Genomic DNA, 22,174 nt, shown 5'->3' with positions numbered 1-22,174 from the left:
GAGCTGTGGTGTGACCGCAGTGGGTACTGGTGGAGACACTGCTCCCCGTCTGCTGTCCCAGGCTGGGAAAGGGGCCTGGGCAGGCTCTGCAGGAGACGCCGGGCATTGTGGGTCCTCCAGGAGGCGGGTGCCGGGGAGGGGCACAGGTGGGCGAGAGCGGGAGCCCGGCAGCTCTGCTGCCCGTCGGGCTCCCTGCTCTTGCGCCCGGGGTTCAAACACTTGAGTCCCTGCACCTGCACGGGAGACCCGGATGGAGTTCTGGGCTTCTGTCACTCTGCCTTTCAAATAAATCAATAGATTTAAAAAATAAATCTGAAAGGCAGAGTGACAGACAGAGAGAGGTCTTCCATCCGCTGGTTCACTCCCCAGATGGCTGCAATGGCCAGAGCTGGGCCAGGCCGAAGCCAGGAGCTTCTTCTGGGTCTCCCAAACGGGTGCTGGGGCCCAATGATTTAAGCCGTCCTCCACTGCTTTCCCAGGTGCATTGGCAGAGAGCTGGATTGGAAGTGGAGCAGCTGGGACTCGAACCAGCACGCGCATATGGGATGCCGGCACTGCAGGTGGTGACTTTACCTTCTACGCCACAGCCAGCACCCAAAATCTTAAAAAAAAAAAAAAAAAAGACAAAGGGGGGGCGGGCAGAACCAGCAGACACCTTCTGATTCCAGGCAGACGCAACCCCCTTGGCTGACCTCGGCTGACCCACTGAGGGTCTCGGTTCCCCGTGCTGAGGGGTCTCCGGAAAGGGCCAGCCCCCGAGCCCCCGTCAACTCAGCCGCACCCTCCAAGGGCGCCCAGCACCCAAAGCAAGCTCGGGGAAGGCCTCCCAGCCAAGGGCTTCCTCCAGCCGCCGCCGCACCGCCCACGCGGCAGGCCCCGCACCCCAGACCCTGGGAGACGCTGATCTGGGGGCGGAGCTGCGCCCAGGATCCAGCGAGGAAGAAGAGGGGGTCCCCGCCGGCCCGGGCTCACAGCTGAGGGCACTGGTGGCCCACGACGGCAGCCCCGGCCTTGGCTTTTAGGGACCTCGAGGGAGGCGAGTGAGAGGCGAAGGCCACCTCCCCAGACCTGAAAACTTTTATTGCCCCAGAAACAGAGCTGCACCGCGGAGGGGCCGAGACGGCCGGCAGGGGGCGCTGCGCCCGGTGTTGGGGAGGGGTCGGCTGGGGACGGCGGCCTTCCCGGATCCCACCTGCCATGCCGCCTCCAGCTTCGGCACTGGCTCAGCGAGACATCATCCGCACAAACTCTGCCAGGACAAAGCCAGGGTCTTAGGTCTGCTCCACTAGGGGCCCAGGGGGATCCTGCAGCCTTGGGGTGGGCAGGACTTGGGCTTAGGGAGGGTCATTGGGGCACCCTGTGTCTGGCGGGGCCAGAAGGGGGCAGCAGTCATAGTAACCTTGCCACGGAACCGGTTTCCTTCTTCGCTTTGGCTGCTGGGAAGGGGGAGCTCAGCTGCTGTCTAGGGCTTACTTCGGGGACACATTCCTGTGTGCTGATTTTCCTCGGCTTCCTGGCCTCAGCTGATCCTGGCTTTCCCATTATGGGCCGGCACCATCCAGGAAGACCGGTCTGGTTCTGGATCAGCCGCCCAGGCTCAAACCTGACCCCTTTAGCCAGGACCTAAGCTTTCCTGAGAAAAGCCCTTCTTTGTCTACCGACAGGGTGGACACAGTCCCTTCTTGGCGGTCATTAACAGGGAAAGCTCAAGGCACGCGGAGCCCGGCGCCCAGGGCCCCCCACAGCCTCCTCAGCCCCCCTGGTGGGCACCTTCCCGGCACCCAGGGCCCCCCCACGGCCTCCCCAGTCCCCCTGGTGGGCACCTTCCCGGCACCCAGGGCCCCCCCATGGCCTCCCCGGCGGGCACCTTCCTGGCGCCCAGGGCCCCCCACAGCCTCCTCAGCCCCCCTGGTGGGCACCTTCCCGGCACCCAGGGCCCCCCCACGGCCTCCCCAGTCCCCCTGGTGGGCACCTTCCCGGCACCCAGGGTCCCCCACGGCCTCCCCAGCCCCCCCAGCGGGCACCTTCCCAGCGCCCAGGGCCCCCCCATGGCCTCCCCGGCGGGCACCTTCCTGGCGCCCAGGGCCCCCCCACGGCCTCCCAAGCCCCCCTGGTGGGCACCTTCCCGGCACCCAGGGCCCCCCATGGCCTCCTCAGCACCCCGGCGGGCACCTTCCTGGCACCCAGGGCCCCCCCACAGCCTCCCCAGCCCCCCTGGCGGGCACCTTCCCAGCACCCAGGGTCCCCGCACAGCCTCCCTGGCGGGCACCTTCCTGGCACCCAGGGCCCTCCCACGGCCTCCCCAGCCCCCCCAGTGGGCACCTTCCCGGCACCCAGGGCCCCCCCACGGCCTCCCCAGCCCCCCCAGCGGGCACCTTCCCAGCACCCAGGGCCCCCCCATGGCCTCCCCGGCGGGCACCTTCCTGGCGCCCAGGGCCCCCCCACAGCCTCCCCAGCCCCCCTGGCGGGCACCTTCCCAGCACCCAGGGTCCCCGCACAGCCTCCCTGGCGGGCACCTTCCTGGCACCCAGGGCCCCCCCACGGCCTCCCCAGCCCCCCCAGTGGGCACCTTCCCGGCACCCAGGGCCCCCCCACGGCCTCCCTGGCCCCCCCGGCGGGCACCTTCCCGGCACCCAGGGCCCCCCCACGGCCTCCCCAGCCCCCCCGGCGGGCACCTTCGAAGTCCACCAGGCCGTCCCCGTTGAGGTCCACGTCTCGCAGGATCTCGTCCACCTCCCGCTGGCTGACGCGCTCGCCCAGCAGGGCCTTGAGGGCTGCCCGGAGCTCGCCTATGCTGATGCAGCCATCCCGGTTGGTGTCGAACTGTGGTGGCAGGGGTCGTGCCGTGGGGTCACCGGCTGAGTCCCGCAGGGCAGCCCGCCCCCGCCCCCCATCCCCGCCCGGCCGCACCTCCCGGAAGGCGTCTCGGAGCTCCCTGACCCCGATCATGTCCGCCGTCTCCGCCAGCAGCTTGGGGCCCATCAACTCCACGAAATCTTCAAAGTCCACCTTCCCGCCACCTGGGGGCCACGTCCATCAGACACCGCTGCCCGGCAGCCCCTGGCCCCGCACCTGGCCCTTCCCTCCCAGTGTGCCCACCGGCTGGACCAGGCGCAGTGCCTGCTGGGAATCGGAGTCACCCAGGGGCGGGAGGGGAACAGCACTGTTCAGACTTCCTGGGGCTTCCCCTAGGACGTTCCCCCACGCGTTTCTGTTGTCTGCAAGGTTGGGCGGCCTTCAGCGAGCCCCCTACCCATTCAGAGACTCAGTTTCCCCATCTGTGAAATGGGATCATGGTCCTTGTCCCCCCCCCCCCCAGAGGCTGGTGAGATTCTGGGAGGCAGACGTCCTGCCATGAGGGTGACCAAGGGCCCGCGGGGTCCTGGGGGCGAGCTGGGCAGGCCCCAGGGGTGGGCACGGGCCCAAGGCACCTACTGATCTGCTGCGAGATCTCAATGAGCTCCATCTCCGTGGGCATGTAGCCCAGGGTCCGCATGCAGGCACCCAGCTCCCGGTAGCCGATGTAGCCGTCCCGGTCTCGGTCGAACTCCTGGAAGGCGGCCTGCAGCTCTGCCGGGCAGGGTCGGGTCAGTCTTTCCCCCACGCCCCCCGGAATCCCGGCCTGGACCAGCCCACCCTCCTCTCCTTGGCCCCATCATTGCCTCCCCCTACATCCCCCTACACAACCAAGCTCTCAGGCGTCTCAGGGCCTTGGCACAGCTGTCCCTTCTAGTTGTTCTAAGGTGCACCTGCCGTGAGCCGGGCTGCGCTCTGGCACCGAGGACTAAGAAAAGGGAGGAGGGGGGGCAAGAGGGAGGAGGGAGGAAGACAGAGAAAGCAAATCCCTGACCTCATGGAGCCTGCCTTCCGGAACGTTCCTCTCTGCTTCGCTTCTCTGTCACCTCCCCCGTAACGTGTCCCCTGCAGCCCCTTTGCCCAGGCCTGGAGTGCGCCTGGCAGCGTCTACTTGTGATGGACGTCCACCTCCGGGGGCGTGGCCACCTCTAGTCTAGTCCTGGGCCGGGCACCCAGGAAGTGTCCGTGGGGGAACAGATATGACCGGCTTGCCTGTGAACGCGACCAAGGCAGCAACAGCAGGCGGGGGGGCGGGGCTGTCCTGTCAGCCTCCCCCGCCCCCCGCTGCTTCTGGCCGCCCTCTCGCCCCCCGCTGCGCCCGGGGACTGCCAGGCCCCGCCCCGTGCCCCCTGCCCCGTGCCCCCCACTCCAGGGTGTCTGCTTTCCTCGCCAGCTCTGTACCTTCAATCTCCTCGGGCCGCAGCTCCCGGTCCTGAGGGGCACACGCAGAACGGTTAGGGCCTCCCTGGAGCCCTCCCCCTCATCCCTTGGGGGTGCCCCACCCCCACCCCGGACACCCAAGGCCTGCATCTGTCTGACACTGCCTGGCCCCTTCCCTGCCACCGGCCAGTGGCTCCTGTGGCCTCGCCGGCCCCCGTACCCCTCTTCCTGAACACGGGGAGCTCCCTCTGGGGCTGAGGCGGAACCTCAGACTCGGTCCCTCTCCTGGGGGCCCTGCCCCCTCCCGCCCTGCCCCTCCGTGGTCGTCTCAGAGGCCCGCCCCTGCGGCTGACCCCTGGCCCCTCTTTCCCGGCTGCCTCCCTGGGGCTGTCTGGGTTTGAGGGCCCCTGGCTGCCCCCACCCCGGGTCTGGCGCCTTTGATCGCGCGTCCCTGCTCCAGCCTCTCCGTCCTGCTCCAGGAGGGGCAGAGCCCGGGGACGAGGGCTGGCGGCGGCCGTACATACGAGCTGCGTGGCGGCAATGCTGGGCCGCAGGAAGATGCAGGCTGGCCCCACCAGGCTGCCGAGCACCGAGTAGCCCGGGACGCCCCCCTGTTCCTCGGGGCTGGGGCCGGGCCCGGGGTGGGAGCCCCCTGTCGGGGAGCCCGACCACTGCCAGGGGTCCTGCAGCAGAGGGAGCAGTGAGCTGGCACGGTGGCCGCATGCCCCTCCCCAGCGCCTCTCCAGGGCGGCGCGTGTCTTTGGAACCCAGCGCCAGGCGGTGGGGAAGGGACTCAGGATGGTTGGGGTCCTCACCCACTAGCGGTCAGGGCAGAGGCCTCTCCCTTAAGGGTTCAGTTGGGCAAACCAAGGCCCAGAGGAGTGGGCAGACTCGGCCAAGGTCCCTGAGGCCATGGCTGGCTGTCAGAGTGGGGCCCACTGTGGGGTCGGGGGGCTGGGGTCCCCATGAGCCCGGCGGGGGAGACCCAGGGATCTGTATGAGCCGAGACCAGGACAGGGCAGAGTTGGGGGCATGGGGGGGGAGTCTCCAACCCCATCATCCCACAGCCACACCCCTGCTCCGACCCCTGGCCAGCACTCTGGCCAGAGCTGGAGCCCAGCCCGCTGCCCCGCCTACCTTAGGTCCCCGGCGCCAGGGCCGCTTGGCACAGTTCCCCATGGGCTCCTGAACCATGCCGGGCCTGGAGCCCAGGGCGCGGAGGCGGTGGCTGCCGCCAGCCCCCAGCCGCTCCCAGCAAGAGCCGGGGAGCACTGCTGGGATTTTCCTAGGGTTTTGTGGGCAAGATCGGGGGCGGGTGGGCAGGCGGGGGGCCCTGGGCCCCGGGGGCCCGGGTCCTAATCCGGGATTATCTCTGAGCATCACTGCCGTGAGGGGGGCCACTTGGGGCCCCCTGGAAGGCACAGCCTCCCCACGCCTCCTCCTGGGGGTCGTCCGGGCTCCCCACACCCCTCATGGCTGCCCCTAATCCTTCCCAGTCTTCAGAAGCCGGCGCTGGGTGCCAGGCACCTCTCCCTGGAACAGCCGGCCTTGGAGAGGGGAGGCACCCCGGCCCTGCCTGAGGAAGCCCTGCCTTCCCTGTGGGACCCGGGCTCAGCCTGGCTCAGCGGGTTCCCGGGCACCCCCTGCCTGCTCCAGCCCGTGCCCTAGGAGCTGAAGGGGGACGCGGCTGCTGGTCCCCCGTCCACAGGGTGTCCCGAGTCCTCTCCCTGGACTCAGGCCTGGGTCTGTGCTACGGCGGCCCCCAGCAGGGTCCCTGCCACCCCGCTTGTCCCCACAGCCCGGGGCAGGCTCTTCCCTGCCCCCTTTACCTGCCCGTAGGCCGCCTGCACCTGGGCCTCGAGATCCCGGAGGAGCGCCCGGCGCCTGCTGGCTGCGGGGCTGGCCGGGGCCTGGCTGGGCCCTGAAGCACCCTCCGAAGGGCTGGTCTCGCCGGACGGGAGGCTGCCCTCGGCCGGGCCCTGGGGCAGGGCCATGGGGATGGCCCCCCGCTGCGCTCTCCCAGTCCTGTAGGAAGACAGCTTTGTGGGCAGCTGCAGGTGTGGTCCCCAGGGCCCCCGCTGCTCTTCTCCGGGTCCCTCTCCCCATGGCCCCTGGTGCAGCTCTGCCAGCCTGGCAAAGCCCCTCTCTCGAAGTCCTCCCTGCCCCCATGCTGCCGCCCTCCAGCCCACACGTGGGCCACACCGAGCCCCCTGGGCTCCACTGACCGTTCCTGCACACCCAGACTCCCGGCCGCCACCCCAGCATCTGCTCTCCCGCTCCCCGGCTCCTGCACCCCCCACCCCCACCCCCTCCGCCCCAGGTGTCTCTGAGTCGGCTTCACCTGCCCCCCTCACTCCAGCCGCCTCTGATCTCCACCTCTGCCCAGCGGTGTCTCTGATCCGCTCACACCCTGTGTCTCCCTGGGGCTCCCTCACCCTCCTGTTGTAGCCTCCACCCCTCCCAGGAGAGCACCAGGGTTCTAGAATGGCAGCCCCAGATGCCTCTGTGCCCCGCCCCCACCTCCAGCCGGGTCCTGCTGACCCACGACCTCTCCCTTCTTGGGGAGAAAAGGTGGAGGTGGGCCCGCCAGCCCCCCGCAGCCTCCTACGCCCCGTGCTGTGCCCCTGGCTGCTCACCACCCAGCTGCGGCTCCTCGGCTCCCAGAACGAGGCCAGCTGTCCTGCCCCTGTCCAGCCAGGCCCCTCATGATTTATTCACCTGCCCCCCACGCTGGCCTTTGTCCGAGGGAACCAGATCCCGCCAGACACCTGCCACCTGAGCTGGTAGCTCAGCCTCTCGGCCACGCGCGGCCTCCACTCAGGTATTCCTTCAACCAACGTCGGAGGCTGCGGGGAGCCGGCCTGAGGGACAGACCCCCACCTGCCCTGGGTGCACTTCTGTTGGGTGCATCAAACTTTGGCAAGGGCCGCCGGACAGCTCCCTGTGCTAGTGACGCCGATCTTCGTGGAGGCGGCAGCCCCAGGTTTAACCTGTGCCCTGGTTCAGCGTGAACTTGGAGTATGCCGAGACCTAACCCTGCAGGGCCTGTTGGGTGAGGGCCCCGGGGAGGGACGAGGGCAGGGGTCAGCAGCCTCTGGAGAGGTGAAGTGGACCAGAGGTGGGAGCCGAGTCTCCAGCACACGTTTGCTCTGTGCCTTCCTGGGTGCCGGGAACCAGCCCGGGACTCTCGCCCTGGTGCAGGGATGCCCCTTCAGCAGGGTGGGTGGCGTGAGGTGGGGATGCAGGCCAGGCCCCTCCAGGCTGCTGAGAGGCCTTGTAAGGCTGAGGAAGCGCCCAAGAGGGAGAGCAGGGAAGGGGGCGGCCACAGAGCCTGCACCGCGCCCAAGGCACGGATGACACCCGAGATAGTCCAGGACGACAGGGCAGCGGCTGCCGGCCAGGGCCAGGTGGTCAAGGAGCAGCAGCGGCGATGGCCGGGTCCTTGGCTTCTGGTCTTGCAAGGGGAGACCTGGGGTGCATCCCTGGCCCAGTCCCAGCTGTTATGGGCATCAGGGGGATGAACTGGCAGAGGGAGCTCTCTCTTTGTCTCTCTGCTCATCAGACTTAAAAAAAAAGTGAAAAACAGAATTAAAAGGTGCAAGAACATTTATTTAACTCCACGCATGGTTCTTCCACGGCACGCGCTTCGTGAACTTTTTGGAGACCCTCGTGTGAGGACCTCTGTCTCCCCCGTCTGAACGGTGACTGTTCCCACGGCAAAGCTTCTGCCGCTCTGTGCTCTCTGCGGGCCCCACCCAGGGCCGGGGACCTGGTAAGCCCGGGGTTTCACAGCCCTGCGGCCGCTCTGCCTGGAGCTGGGCGGCTGCTCTGGGCTCCAGATGCAAGGGAGCCGAAGCGCACAGCGGAGTCCACACCGGTGTTCACGGAGCAGCCGTCCCAGCAGCCAGCGAGTACGCACAGGCTGTCTCTGTGCGAGGCCGTATCACCAGGCTGTCTCTGTGCGAGGCCGTATCACCCTGCACGGCAGGAGGCGAGGCAGCGACACCCGCCGTGGCGTGAAGCGTCCCGGCACGAAGGGACACGCTTGTAGGAGCCGCGTTGGGATAGGGACGTCCACGGGGACAGGAAGTGCGTTGCTGGCTGCCAGGGGCCCGGGGCAGGGCGAGGGGCTGTGGATGGGTGCGGGGGCTTCCCTTTGGCTGTGACGGAGGTGTTCCGGAGTTAGATGGTGGTGATGATGGCGCGACACGGAAGGTACTGAGAAATCCCGGATGTGTGCTTTACACGGGAGCATTTTCCGTGTCAGTAAAGCTGTTTATGAATCGCTAAGTCCCACCCACGATGGTGCCGGTGTCTACAGACTGTGGCAGGAGACGCGCAGAGGGAGATGCCTGACCTGTGGGCCTGGGACCACGAGGAGGCCCCCGCTGGCCACCGAGGAGCTGACCCACAGCCGCAGAGCCCAGCTGCCCAGAGGGACGGCCCCATGGCAGGGCCCCCCCCGCCCAGGTCTGTGATGCATGGGGGAAGGTGTGCACGCTCCAGGCCACAGCAGGTGAATGAACCTCTCTGAGCCTTGATGGCCCTGGCTGTAAAATGGGAACAAGGCTCCCTTCTCCCGCTGCCCCCCCGCCCGGGACTGCATGAAAGCTCTTGGTAAGCTGCTCCTGCTGGGCAGATGTTCGTCCAGCTGTGAGTCCGGGATGAGAGCCCAGCTCTGGCTCCCCCCCCGCCCCTCCCAGCCCCAGGCAGCTGGGGTCTCGCAAGGGGAGCAGGGCTGGACAGTGCTCCCCACCCCGAGCCCTGGCTGCAGGTGCCGCTTCTGACCAGGCCATGCCCCCCGGGGGTCCCGCCCTCGGTGCTTTGGGAAGGACACCTTCCTTTTCCTGGGGGCTGGGACAGGACCCCCCACTACTGGGGGCTGGGACAGGACCCCCACTGCTGGGGGCTGGGACAGGACCCCCACTACTGGGAAAGGACAGGACCCCCCACCTCTGGGGCTGGGACAGGACCCCCACTGCTGGGGGCTGGGACAGGACCCCCACTGCTAGGGGATGGGACAGGACCCCCACTGCTGGGAAAGGACAGGACCCCCCACTGCTGGGGCTGGGACAGGACCGCTCACTGTGTGCGCTGAGAGCAGTCCCGAGGCCTGGCTGCTCCTGGTCCTCGCGTCTCCCTGGCCGCCCGTGTCCCCAGCCCCAGCTCCTGCGTGAGGGGACGCAGCACACAGACTCAGTACAGAGGGGTGTGGAGGCGACCTGGAGGCGACCTTTTGAACCCTGAAGATGCGGGGGTTCCTGGCTGGGTGGAGCTTATCAGAAGACAAGAGAAAAACCCTGCCAAAGAAGGCAGCTCCGCAGCGGCTGAGCCCCCACTCACCAGGCGGCCGCGAGCTCTGGCTCCCGCGGGAATCTGGCCAGGTGGGAGGGGTGGGGTTGGAAAGGGGCGAGGGTAGACCGCTGAGCGTCCAGCAAGGAAGAGGCGGGAGCCAGCTTTCCCTGTTTGCCTCGTGGCCTTGTGTAACACACAGGAATACAAAGCCCGCGGCAGTCTTCGGGAGCCCTAAGGGGGAGCCTGCTGCCATTACTATCAAGTGTAAGTGGGCATGGTCTTTTTTAAAAAAAAAACTAAAGTTACTTTCATTCGGGCACCCTGCATTTATTGACCACCTACTGCGTGCTGGCTTAAAGAGCAAGGCCCGCCCTGGCAGGTGCATCTGGCCCTGCCCCCGCCACACCCGGCGCCTCCTTGCCTGGACAGCCCGGGCAGCACCCACTCACTCGCTCACTCGTGACTCAGCACATTCCCGGTTCCCGGGGCCAGGCGGGGCGCAGCGGGAGAGCAAATCCAAATCCACCCTGGCTGCCGCCCCCCTCCGTGCCGAGTGCCTGCTGCTCTGGGCCCCACAGCCCCGCGGGGTCCTCCTTGCTCGCCCCATGGGTCCGGAACCCCCACCCCCTTCCACCGGCTCTGCTGGTGCTGCCCTGCACCACTGTCCACTCCCCCATCCGCGGTGGGAAGACAAAGGGCGCCAGGTCGGGACAGCTCCCAAAGGGTGAGGCCTGGGGTGGGACCCTCGGGGGCGGGGCCCTCGGGGAGGGGCTTGGAGCCCCCCCCCAGCCTGCGGGCGGCCCGTGCCCTGTGTCCTCCGAGGTCCTCGTGGCACTGGGGTCCGGCGGGGACCGCCTCTCTGCTCTGCTGGTGCTGTGGCCTCCGCGCTCTCTCCACACTTGCACTTCCTCCCCAGGAGGCTCCCAAGTCAGGGTCTGTGTCCTGTCCCCTTCTGGGCTGCGGTGACGCTGGGCCTCTGTGGCGGCCCCCAGGCTGACCCCTCGGGGCCAGAGCTGGAAGAGGGAGGTGGTGACCAAGGGGTCCTGGCAGCAGGGGTCCCTCAAGGCCTCCTGTGTGAGGGAGGGCGCCCAGCGCAGGACTGGGCAGCTCCCCGCTTCCAGGCCGCAGGCCTCACCCTGTTCCAGCCCAGTGCCAGCCCCGGGCTGCTCCCTGGTGACGCCTGCCACCCTGGACAGCCCAGCCCAGAAAGGCTGCTGACAGCTGCCCTGGGGCCCGAGCTGCACCTGCAGGGGCTGCCCTCCTGGGCCACAGCTCGGAGGAGGCTGCCAGCTCCTCCCCCCTGCCCCGTGCGTGCCCGTGCAGGCCAGGGGCCATTAGGGAGGTACGGGGCTTCCGTGCGGACATCCCTGCCCGCCACTTCCCACTCTGGCCACACCTGAATGTGGCAAACCCACGCTCATGGCAAGCAGGCCTGTGGCTAGATCCCAGAGGCACTGATTAGGGACATGGCGTCTCCTCCTCGGCCAGCGTGCCCTGGGCTGTCTCTGAGCCCCAGGGTTCCGGGAGCCAGGGAAGGGGGCAGAGGCACTGTGGGAGCGGCCCAGGTGAAAGGTGGGGCAGGGGCCGGGGACCTCTACAACGGCGGGAGCAGGGGTTGCAGGCTGGTGCTGTGGCCCCCTACCTGCCGTCACTTCTGTCTGCAGGAGGATGGTAAGACCAGTGAGACCCTCCCAGCCCAGGGCCAGCGAGGCCTTCTTCACGGGTGACCAGGTGAGCACTGGGTCCAGCCCCTCCCAGTCCTTGTAGGCCCATTTCTCAGAAGGGCAAACCGAGGCCCTGAGTGGGGTGGCCCCCTAGAGCGGAGGCGGAGCCAGGGACAGCCGCGCACGGCTCTGGAAGCCTGTCTCCCCCACACCCCGCCCTGGAGGTCTCTCCAGCTCTGCTGCTGGCCCCCCACGGCCTGGATGTCTCCCCTGCTTTGGGCCCAAGCTCCGGGCCCTGCAGCCTCCGAGGAGCGCGCGGCGTCTCAGAGGCCTCGGGATGTGAACGGCTTGGCCTCCCCTAGGAGCTGCGTGGTGCTCCCTGGGGACTTTGGGGGGCCGCGAGGGTGGGGCGCACATCTGGACGCTGCAGCTGCCGGGAGACAGTGAGAGGCTGCAGGACACGCCGCGAGGACGTGCCCAGAGCCCCCCCCCCCAACCCTGCCGCCCCAACAGGACACCTCCCGGAACATTCTCCGCCCCCTGCCCTGTCCCACTCGTCCCACTCGCCCTTCCCCCAGCCCCGCTCTGCAGGCTCAGAGCCGCCCTCCCAGCCTGGACCCCGCTGGTGCCGCCTGCCCTCCCCTCTGTGGCCCAGGCGCCCACGTGCACTTCCGCCTCCCCCACGGCCCGCTTGGGCGCCTGGCTTGCTCACCGATCTCCCTCCTGCCACACCCTGCTCCTGAGGGCTGGGACCTGGCGTGGTTCACTTGTTTCTCCCAGGAGAGGTGGCTGACTCACCGCTACCTGTCAGGAAGCGCCGCCCCGCGCTCCCGTGCCAGGGCTGTCCCCTGCGGTGGGGGTGTCACCGGCCTGCTCGGCGCTCGCTCCTATCAGACCTGCCCCAGCCCATGGGCCAGCTGGCCCCACCCGGTGCTGGCCTCATGCCAGGGACCTTGGTGCTGACTCCACTCAACCCTGTGGACAAAGGCAGAGCTCAGAGGCACGGAGGGGACGTGTCCAAGGCCACACGGCCCCGGACTCGCAGAGCTGCTCACGGGGGTCCTCAGACAGCGCAGGCACGGGCAGGAGCCAGGGGCCCCTTGTGGGGGTGCAGTGGGCAGGGCCTCTGGTGTCCATGGTGGAGGCTGAGGAACGGAAGTGGGTGCCCAGGGGACAGGGGAGCCCTGGCAGGCTCTGGAGCGGGGCAGGTGGCCTTCAGGAATCAGCCTGTGAGTGCCCAGGGGAGCCGGGGGCCCCACCTAACCCAGTGCCTTCCAGGGAGCCAAACGAGGCCCAGGGAGGGGACAGATAAGTGGGGAGGCCCCTCCCGCCCAGGGCGCTGTGACTGTGTCTGGGCAAGCCCAGCGGCTGGCGTGGTGTGGCTATCTGAGAGGTCACCATGGGTGCAGTGCCCGGTGTCCCCAGGGATCAGGTCGGAGCCCGGGAATGGCCCCTCACTGTCCCTGCAGAGAACGGGATGAAGCCTCCCTCCGTCTCCAGGGCGGCCCTGGGGAGACTTCGCACGGGGTGGGGGGACTGTGCACTCACGACCTCACGACCGAGTCTCCTGCCCCAAGTTCAGGGAAATGAATCCCTCTGGGTGCTGGGGAGGGGGGAGCTTCGCTCTCCTCCCCTTCACTCGGGGGAGAAGGTCGAAGGGAGGCTTGGGACCCCCCCCCCCCGCTGTGTCTGCCGCTGAGCTCTGGCTGACAGTGGAGGACCTGGTGGCCTCTCAGAGCTCAAGTTTGGCTCCTCCACGTCTTCCCACAGATCTCCCCGGGGGAAAGTCAGCGTCGTGGGAGTTGGCCGCCGTTGCTCTTTCCCACTGTTCCCAAAATGGGGCCACTTGGGGGCCGGCGCTGTGGCGTGAAGGTGAAGCCGCTGCCTGCAGTGCCAGCATCCCATATAGATGCTGGTTCGAGTCCTGGTTGCTCCGCTTCCGATCCAGCTCTCTGCTATGGCCTGGGAAAGCAGCAGAAGATGGCCCAAGTGCTTGGGCCCCTGCACCCGCATGGGAGACCCAGAAGAAGCTCCTGGCTCCTGGCTTCAGATTGGCCCAGCTCCAGCTTTTGTGGCCATTTGGGGGGTGAACAAGTGGATGGAAGACTCTCTCTCTCTGTAACTCTGATTTTCAAATAAATAAATATAGCAAATTGCGGCCACTTGGACCTTCACCTGGCTACACCAGCTAAGGCGGCAGTGGCACAGGCAGCAGGCCTGCTCACCGGGCGTGGAGCCGGCAGCGCCTGCAAGTCTCTTCCTCCACCCCCACCACCCTCAGCATCCTCCGGGGGTCCCAGGCCCTGACCTCCAGACACCCGCGTTCACGTGTGACCCAAGCCCGGCCAATCACAGAACCTGCACTCTGGCCGCAGGGACTGGGCCCGGCCAATCACAGAACCTGCACTCTGGCCGCAGGGACTAGGTCATTCTGAGAGCACGTGATCAGAGCTGAGCCAATCAGAGCCCTCCGTGGCCCATCCCGAATCCACTGGCCAGGGGCTTCCTCTGCAGCCGAAGCTCCCATTCGGGCGAGGCTGTGAGGACGGGGAGGCGGAGCTGATGGCGGTGTCGTGGCTGAGGGGGTGGCTCACGAGACAGACACAGAGAGCCGACTTTAGACCCCTGGCCCTCTCTTGCCATGTGTTTGGGAGAGAGGTGAGTGGGCAGTTTCCAGGCAGCGCCAGGAGGACCGAGCTGCGTTAGCCCTGTTGCTGGGAGGAGCGGGGGTGGCCAGGGTTGGAGTCAGCAGCACAGCGGGCAGGGGGTGCCAGCCAGCACCGGGGAGACCAACGGGAGCAGACGCGGACCCGGCCAGGAAACGCAGCAAACAGCCTGTACCAGCAGGCCCCGCTGATCGCTTTCTCCAGCTGTTAAAATCGTAGTAACCCGGCCGGCGCCGCGGCTCACTAGGCTAATCCTCTGCCTGCGACACCGGCACCTCGGGTTCTAGTCCTGGTCAGGGTGCCGGATTCTGTCCCGGTTGCCCCTCTTCCAGGCCAGCTCTCTGTTGTGGCCCGGGAGTGCAGTGGAGGATGGCCCGAGTGCTTGGGCCCTGCACCCCATGGGAGACCAGGAGAAGCACCTGGCTCCTGCCTTCGCATCAGCACAGTGTGCTGGCCGTGGCGGCCATTGGAGGGTGAACCAACGGCAAAGGAAGACCTTTCTCTCTGTCTCTCTCTCTCACTGTCCACTCTGCCTGTCAAAAAAAATCGCAGGAATCCAGACAACGCTGCCTGTGAAAGCTTCACCATCTCAAGTGTGGTTCAGCGGTTCCGAACGCAGTCACAGCAGGTGCCGGGCGAGTAGCCGGGCTGCAGTCCGCGACGTGGGAGGCCCGGGCCCCGTTCCTCTGGCGGGCGTCTGTCTGCCTCTCTCTGTCTCTCAGACGAATAAATACGTCTTTCTTATATGGGGGGGGGGTGCCAGCCGTTTACTGACAATGGCTCCGCGGCGAGAAGAGCGCGGCTGTCCACCCCGGAAGCTGAGGGGCCTCACGAGTCCCTGCGTTCACTTTGGTGCACGAAGTCTTGAAACCCATGCATGTTCTTCAGAAGACACATTTCCACGCACGTTTTGCCAGCTGCTCACATACTCAGCAATAAAATGTAAAGAGCTGTCTTAAAGAGATTGATTATTTGTCTGAAACAGTTACAGAGAGGGAGAGGGGGATCCTCCATCTGCTGGTTCACTCCCCAGACGACCGCGGTGACCAGGGCTGGGCCAACAGTAGCACAGCCAGGAGGCCGACGTCGGTACAATCTACGCTTCTTGTTCCGATGTGCCCGTGTTACCTGGATGGGGGTGTGTGTCTGTGTGTGTGTGTCTGTGTGTGTCTGTGTGTCTATGTGTGTGTGTCTATGTGCGTGTGTCTATGTGTGTGTCTGTGTGTGTCTATGTGCGTGTGTCTGTGTGTCTATGTGTGTGTCTGTGTATGTATCTGTGTGTGTCTGTGTGTCTATGTGTGTGTCTGTGTCTATGTGTGTGTGTATCTGTGTGTGTCTATGTGTGTGTGTCTGTGTGTCTGTGTGTATGTGTCTGTGTATGTGTGTCTATATGTGTGTGTCTGTGTCTATGTGTGTATCTGTGTGTGTCTGTGTGTGTGTGTCTGTGTCTGTGTGTCTATATGTATGTGTCTGTGTGTCTGTGTGTGTCTATGTGTGTGTCTGTGTCTATGTGTGTGTCTCAGTGTGTGTCTGTGTGTGTCTGTGTCTATGTTGTATCTGTGTGTGTGTCTCTGTGTGTGTCTCAGTGTGTGTGTCTCAGTGTGTGTCTGTGTGTGTCTGTGTATGTGTGTCTATATGTATGTGTCTGTGTGTGTGTCTGTGTGTATCTGTGTGTGTCTATGTGTGTGTCTGTGTGTGTCTATGTGTGTGTGTCTATGTGTGTATCTGTGTGTGTCTACGTGTGTGTGTCTCAGTGTGTGTCTGTGTGTGTATGTGTGTCTATATGTGTGCGTGTCTGTGTGTGAGTGTGTTTAGTGCTGTGCAGTCACCTGGGTAAGTACACACTCCCATCACCACGTCACCGCGAGGGCCCCTCCTCCCGCCCCCTCCCGCCCTTATCTCTGGCGACCACTGATCTCTTCTCCAGGGCCCTCTCCCGTCATTTCGAGAACATTCGTTCCAGAAGTGGAATCCAACCCCGCGCAGCCTCTGGGGATCAGCTTCCTGTCGCTCGGCAGGGAACCCCCCCAGCCTGGTCTCTGCCCCAGGAGTCCTCCCTGGGCGGGCGCCATCGGCAGCGGGTTAACCGGCTTGCAACCTGGGCGTCCCACCTCCGAGCACGGTTCCCGTCCCATCCAGCCCCTGCTAATGCGCCAGGGGAGGAGCAGAGGACGGCCCAGTGCCTGGGCCCTGCACCCACAGGGGAGACCCCGGTGGAGCTGCCGGCTCCTGGCTTCAGCCTGGCCCAGCCCTGGCCGTGTGGCCATCTGGGGAGGGAACCAGCAGATGGAGGACCCCCCCCCTCTGCCTTTCAAATAAATGAATCCCTAAAATTAAATTAAGTAAAGATGTAGAGGGGAATCTGTTGACTTGGAAAGGTTCAGTGTTTATCAGGAAATCAGAAAAATTCAAAATCTATACACACCTGACACGTGGCTACAAACTATGTGTGGCGAAACACCCGCGCTGTGGTGAGAGGCAGACAGACGGGGACCCCGTGCGGCGTGCGCGTGGGCGTGGGCGTGTGTCCGCTTCTCTCGTTTCCCCGAGCGTCGTGCGCGTGGGCCAGCGCGTGTGTCGGCTTCTCTCATTTCATTTGTTTTTCTCTCCACTGCACGGTGGGCTGTTCTGACACTTCAGTAATTTTTGGAGCAGAGAAAACAATCAAATATTCAATCTGTGAACAACCACTTTTCAAACATGGGTACTGATTCCACCCTCGTCAGGGTAGAAATGGCCACTCCCGGGCCGGCGCTGTGGCTCACTTGGTTAATCTTCCGCCTGTGGCACCGGCACACCGGGTTCTAGTCCCGGTTGCTCCTCTTCCAGGCCAGCTCTCTGCTCCGGGAGTGCAGTGAAGGATGGCCCAAGTGCTTGGGCCCTGCACCCACATGGGAGACCAGGAGGAGGCACCTGACTCCTGGCTTCGGATCGGCGCAGCGGCCATTGGGGGGTGAACCAGCAGAAGGAAGACCTTTCTCTCTGTCTAACTCTGCCTGTCAAAAAAAAAAAAAAGAGCCGGCGCCGCGGCTCACTAGGCTAATCCTCCGCCTAGCGGTGCTGGCACACCGGGTTCTAGTCCCGGTCGGGGCGCCGGATTCTGTCCCGGTTGCCCCTCTTCCAGGCCAGCCCTCTGCTGTGGCCCGGGAGTGCAGTGGAGGATGGCCCAGGTGCTTGGGCCCTGCACCCCATGGGAGACCAGGAAAAGCACCTGGCTCCTGGCTCCTGCCATCGGATCAGCGCGGTGCGCCGGCCGCAGCGCACCGGCCGCGGCGGCCATTGGAGGGTGAATCAACGGCAAAGGAAGACCTTTCTCTCTGTCTCTCTCTCACTGTCCACTCTGCCTATCAAAAAAAAAAAAAAAAAAAAAAAAAAAAAAAAGAAAGAAAGAAAGAAAGAAAGAAAAGAAACGGCCACGCCCGCCACCGGGTGGGCTGGAGGCGGGAAGACCAGGATTTTCCCTGCTGCCGAGGTCTCGGTGCTGCACACAGGAAGCCACTGCTCTTTCTAACAAAACTGTTTACTTATTTAGTGGACAGAGAGACTCACAGAAGGGCAGGCGGGGTCCCTCGCCTACCAGTTCACTCCCAGATGCCGCGACAACTGGGGCAGGGGGCAAGGGGTAGGAACTCCCCCCAGGTCTCCCGCGTGGGCGGCAGGGCCCCGACCACGTGAGCCGTCACCACGGCCTCCCAGGGCCGGCACCCGCAGGCAGCTGGAGGCAGCTGGGACTGGAACCCAGGCGCTCCGCGTGGGAGGCAGGCGTCCTAACTGGTGGCTTCACCCCAGGCCAGTGCCTGCCCCCGGGACGCGCGGACACGTCACACACACCGCTGTGCGGCCAGCAGCTGCAGCACCCAGGGGCCCGCCTTGACCGGTCCCAGCCAGTGCCCTCTCAGGACGCGGCAGAGCCCCCGTCTGCGAGGCAGATCGGCTCCCCCTCTGCGAGGCAGGTCGGCCCCTCGTCCACGGCCTTCAGCCGGTCAGACGACGCCCGCAACGTTCCAGAAGTCTCTCCGCTTACTCCAAGCTGCTGACGGCACCAGCTCTATCTCTGGGCGTGCTGGCCAAGACATGCTGACACAGAATTCGTCGTGGCAGGTGCACGCCCACAGCGACGCCTGGGGGACTTTGTCACCTCAGCCGGCTTCAATCTGATGAGTCCGCATCAACGAAAATGACAGAGCAAATATTTGAAGACTCCAAGGAGGGCGAGAACCCGGCGAGCCGTCCGAGGCCATGTTTCACGGCGCAGCCCTGACGGACAGGTGTCTGTTGTGTTAAGACGTTCGGGGGCCCGCACTTAGGCACCAGCTAACCCTGCACCTGTCATGGCCTCAGGAGCCGGCCCCTTTGCCACTGCCTCTGTCACGGCGACAGTGCCGCCCCTGCCGACCTCACGTCCCGGGGGAGAGCGGTGTTTTCTGAACACCACGTTTTGTCTTTTGAAAGGTGGAGAGACATCAAGAGACAGAGAACGAGGTCTCCCATCTGTCTGCTCGCTCACTCCCTAAATGGCCACCGCAGCGGGGCAGGGGCCGGCTGAAGCCAGGAGTCAGGAGCTGCAGCCGCGGCCCGGTGGGGACACCTGCCTCCCGTGGCGGAGCGCCTGGGTCCAGTCCTCACTCTGCTCTCGATCCCGCTTCCCGCGGTCACACGTGCTGGGAGGCAGCAGGTAGCCGGGTCTGTGCCGCCTCGTGGGAGAGCCGATGGAGCTCCTGGCTCCTGGCTTCCGCTAGGCCCAGCCCTGGTAGTCGTGGGCATTTGGGGGAGTGAGCCAGCAGATGAGCTCGCTCTCTCTCTCTCTCTCTCTCTCTCTCTCTAACAAAATAACAGAAAATTTTCCAAAGGACAAAATGACTGCAAACTTAAAGATCTTAACCGACCTTGACCAAGATTCGGGTTTGGGAAGCTGTCAGAGGACTCAGGGCTGCCACGTGCTCAGATGTAGCAGACAGTAGACGGACGTGACTTCCGGGACAGCGTCCTTGGCCACTTCCGGGGCAGGGTCCTCGGTTACAGCCCGGAGCTGGCCTCGTGCGTCAGCTGGGCGCCTGTGGGGCTGCGGGGCCTGTGGCTCAGCTGCTGCCGGCTTCACCTCGTGTGCACCGAGCTACGCTGCAGGACTCACGTGCAAAGGGGTCCTCAGTCCTGAACTTCAATCAGGAAAACCATTTCCAGGCCGGTGCCATGGCAACTTGGCTAATCCTCCGCCTGCGGCGCCGGCACACCAGGTTCTAGTCCCGGTCGGGGCACCAGATTCTGTCCCAGTTGCCCCTCTTCCAGGCCAGCTCTCTGCTGTGGTCCGGGAGTGCAGTGGAGGACGGCCCAGGTGCTTGGGCCCTGCACCCCATGGGAGACCAGGAGGAAGCACCCAGCTCCTGGCTTCGGATTGGCTCAGCGCCGACCGTAGCGGCCATTTGGGGAGTGAGCCAATGGAAGGAAGACCTTTCTCTCTGTCTCTCTCTCTCTGTCTAACTCTGCCTGTCAAATTAAAAAAAAAGAAAAGAAAAGAAAGAAAGAAAAAGAAAACCGTTTCCAAGGCCGGCGCTGTGGCGTAGCGGGTAAAGCCTCTGCCTGCAGCGCCGCATCCCATCTGGTCGCTGGTTCTAGTCCCGGCTGCTCCTCTTCCAGTCCAGCTCTCTGCTGTGGCCTGGGAAAGCAGTAGAAGATGGCCCAGGTCCTTGGGCCCCTGCACCTGCGTGGGAGACCCAGAGGAAGCTCCTGGCTCCTGGCTTCAGATTGGCCCAGCTCCTGTCATTGTGGCCATCTGGGGAGTGAACAAGCGGATGCAAGACCTCTCTCTCTCTTTCTCTCTCTCTGTCTGTTTCTCAGCCTCTGCCTCTCTGTGACTCTGCCTTTCAAATAAATAAATAAATAATATTTTTTTTAAAAAAATGCCTGCAACACCGCAGCCAAGGCTGGGCAGGCTGAAGCCGGCAGCCGGAAGCCAGGACTCCCTCCAGGGCTCTCCTGTGCGTGGCAGCAGCCACACGACCTGGACCATCGCCTGCCGCCTCCCGAGGTGCGCGTCAGCTGGAAGCTGGAATCCGGAGCAGGACTGGGGCTCAGGCCCGACACGGGCTATGGGAATCCCAAGTAAAGCCAGTTTTTAGGAGACTATATATAAAAGGAAGACTCGAGGATCGCCAGTCCCCTGCTCACGGCAGGAGAGGAGGCCAGGACACCCGGCCAAACAGACCCCGGTCTCCAGCCACCGTTGGTTCTGCTTTGCCTCATACCACTTCCCCCAGGATCCTCTCCTTCGCTTTCCTGGAAAGCAGGAGTCCAGGGCCCCTGCCCTCTGGGATCGACCGGTTTGATCCCTGCCCTGAGCAATTATTAGCTCGGCTGCAGAGCCAGCAGATAGCAGCCCGGTCACCTCCGCTCTCCAGGACAGACAGGTGCAGGCGGCAGGTGAGCTAAGGTGAGGCTCGCGGCCCAGCTCTGAGCCTCCCCTTGCTGCGCGGGGCCGAACGCTCCGGCTGGGCAGAACAGCGCAGGTCCTGCTGCTCTGCGGCTCAGCTGCCACGGACAGCGCTTCTGCCTCCCCCCCACACCCCAGGCACGTCAGGGAGCAAAGGGGCAGGGAATTCAGAGGGGCAGAGGACGCCACAGACAAAGCACAGCCGTTAGTGTGCGCCCAAGGTTTCTCCCATCAGCCCCTTGCTTAAGCCTTTATGGTTTTTTTATGGTTTTTTTATGCTTTGTTTTTATTTATTGGAAAGGCAGAGTTACAGAGAAAGAGGCAGAGACACAGAGAGGTCTTCTATTCTCTGGTTCACAGCTCCAATGGGCAGGGCTGGCCGGGTGGAAGCCAGGAGCCTCGAACTCCATCCGGGTCTTCCACGTGGGTGCAGACGCCCAAGCACTCGGGCCATCTTCTGTTTTGTCCAGACCACATCAGCAGGGAGCTGGATGGGAAGTGGAGCAGCCGGGACTCGAACCAGTGCCCATATGGGATGGCGGCACTGCAGGCTGGGGGTTTACCCTGCTGCCCCGCAGCACCGACCCCACCCAGTACATTTTTTTTAGAATATTTTGGAAGTTCCTGCTCTATGGGGCCGGTGCCGTGGCGCGTCGGGTTAAAGCTGCCTGCGTCTGGCCCTGAGGTCTCTCGGACCCCCTGAACCGATCCCCCAACTTCTGTCGTCAGAGACCGGAGGCCTCCCTGCCGCCCCCTCAGTCTGACCTGAGAGGAACTTTCCACAGCTCCCGGGGTGCGGCCAGGAAGCCGGGCTCCTGGGGGGGGTGACGTCTCCTGCCGCCCTCCAGGGGCTGCGTTCTTTGGGTTTCGGCACCAAAATGGCTCAAAGAAAAATAACTGCAGACGCCAAGGTCTCCGAGGGATTCTGCTCGCGATTCTCGGATGGGGAAGCACAGAAGCAAAACGGGCCCAGGCCGCGGCCGCACTGTGGTCAGACGCCCGTCCGGGCACCGCCGACTGGGCGGCTGGGGCGCCGCTCGCCTGGGTCCGAGCATCCCGAGGCCCGCATCCTCCTCCTCACCCACGGCTTCTCGGTTCTGCTTCCTGCTCCGTGGCCCCACGCTCAAGCTGCTCCTACCGGCCAGCTTCTGCGGCCGTCATGGGTCCGGTGTCGCCAGCACACAGAGCACACAGCCGTCATGGGTCCGGTGTCGCCAGCACACAGAGCACACAGCCGTCATGGGTCCGGTGTCGCCAGCACACAGAGCACACAGCACGTGCTCAGGGTCCCCGTCCGCTGGCGTCACCCCGAGTCCTCTCTCCGGCTAGGGCGATGCGGCCAGCGGGGCCGGGAGCCCAGCCTGCGGGAGGAGCGGTCAGCGTCACTTGCATCGTGTGGATTCGGGGCGGGCACCGAGCATCGAAGTTCACCTCCTCATGGGGCACCCGCATCCCCTGTCTGGGTGGGGGTCCTGCCTCTGCTTCTGATTCCAGCTCCCTGGGAGGCGGCAGGTGTCGCTCAAGGAGCTGGGTCCCTGCCACCCAGGTGGGAGACTGGCGGCTGCTGTGGGCGAACCAGCAGGAGGGAGATCTCTGTGTCTGACTTCCAGATTAAAAAAAATCTTGTTAAAATCATGTGGATTTAGTTCCTCCAGGGAAAGAAGGGAGGGACAAGGGACAAGGGACAGGGACACCGGGCAGGGACACGGACATGGGACTGGGACAGGAAATGGGGCAGGGACACGGGACAGGGACAGGGATATGGGACAGGGACACGGGACAGGGACATGGGACATGGGACATGGGACACGGGACACGGGACAGGGACACAGGACAGGGACACGGGACAGGGACAGGGACAGGGACACGGGACATGGGGCAGGGAC

General features: G+C 64.8%; 1 protein-coding gene and 1 long non-coding RNA gene across 5 annotated transcripts; one reads left to right on the top strand and one right to left on the bottom strand.

The window, feature by feature from the left end:
* Nucleotides 1-1,065: 1,065 nt before the first annotated feature.
* Nucleotides 1,066-6,255, bottom strand: CABP2 (calcium binding protein 2). Of its 4 annotated transcripts, XM_070061537.1 has the most exons (7): nucleotides 5,374-5,430; nucleotides 4,761-4,919; nucleotides 4,258-4,288; nucleotides 3,436-3,570; nucleotides 2,911-3,020; nucleotides 2,676-2,823; nucleotides 1,066-1,249 (listed from the first exon to the last, which is right to left on the bottom strand). In XM_070061537.1, exons 1-7 carry the CDS (start codon nucleotides 5,428-5,430, stop codon nucleotides 1,224-1,226), a joined length of 666 nt encoding a protein of 221 aa, XP_069917638.1. In that variant the 3' UTR covers nucleotides 1,066-1,223. The 4 variants fall into 4 exon arrangements, with proteins under 4 accessions (XP_069917638.1, XP_069917645.1, XP_069917633.1 ...); XM_070061544.1 differs by lacking the exons at nucleotides 4,761-4,919; nucleotides 5,374-5,430 and adding an exon at nucleotides 6,066-6,255; XM_070061532.1 differs by lacking the exon at nucleotides 4,761-4,919 and having other exon boundaries at nucleotides 5,374-5,489.
* A 3,730-nt stretch (nucleotides 6,256-9,985) lies between these two features.
* On the top strand, nucleotides 9,986-13,348 carry LOC138847479 (uncharacterized). Its single transcript, XR_011385312.1, has 3 exons — nucleotides 9,986-10,255; nucleotides 11,196-11,262; nucleotides 12,966-13,348. It is a non-coding gene; the product is annotated as an uncharacterized lncRNA (long non-coding RNA).
* Nucleotides 13,349-22,174: the final 8,826 nt, after the last annotated feature.

This window comes from Oryctolagus cuniculus, chromosome 1 (assembly GCF_964237555.1).
Source record: "Oryctolagus cuniculus chromosome 1, mOryCun1.1, whole genome shotgun sequence".
In the NCBI taxonomy this organism is placed as follows: domain Eukaryota; kingdom Metazoa; phylum Chordata; class Mammalia; order Lagomorpha; family Leporidae; genus Oryctolagus; species Oryctolagus cuniculus.
This window is presented reverse-complemented; position numbering and strand designations above follow the sequence as displayed.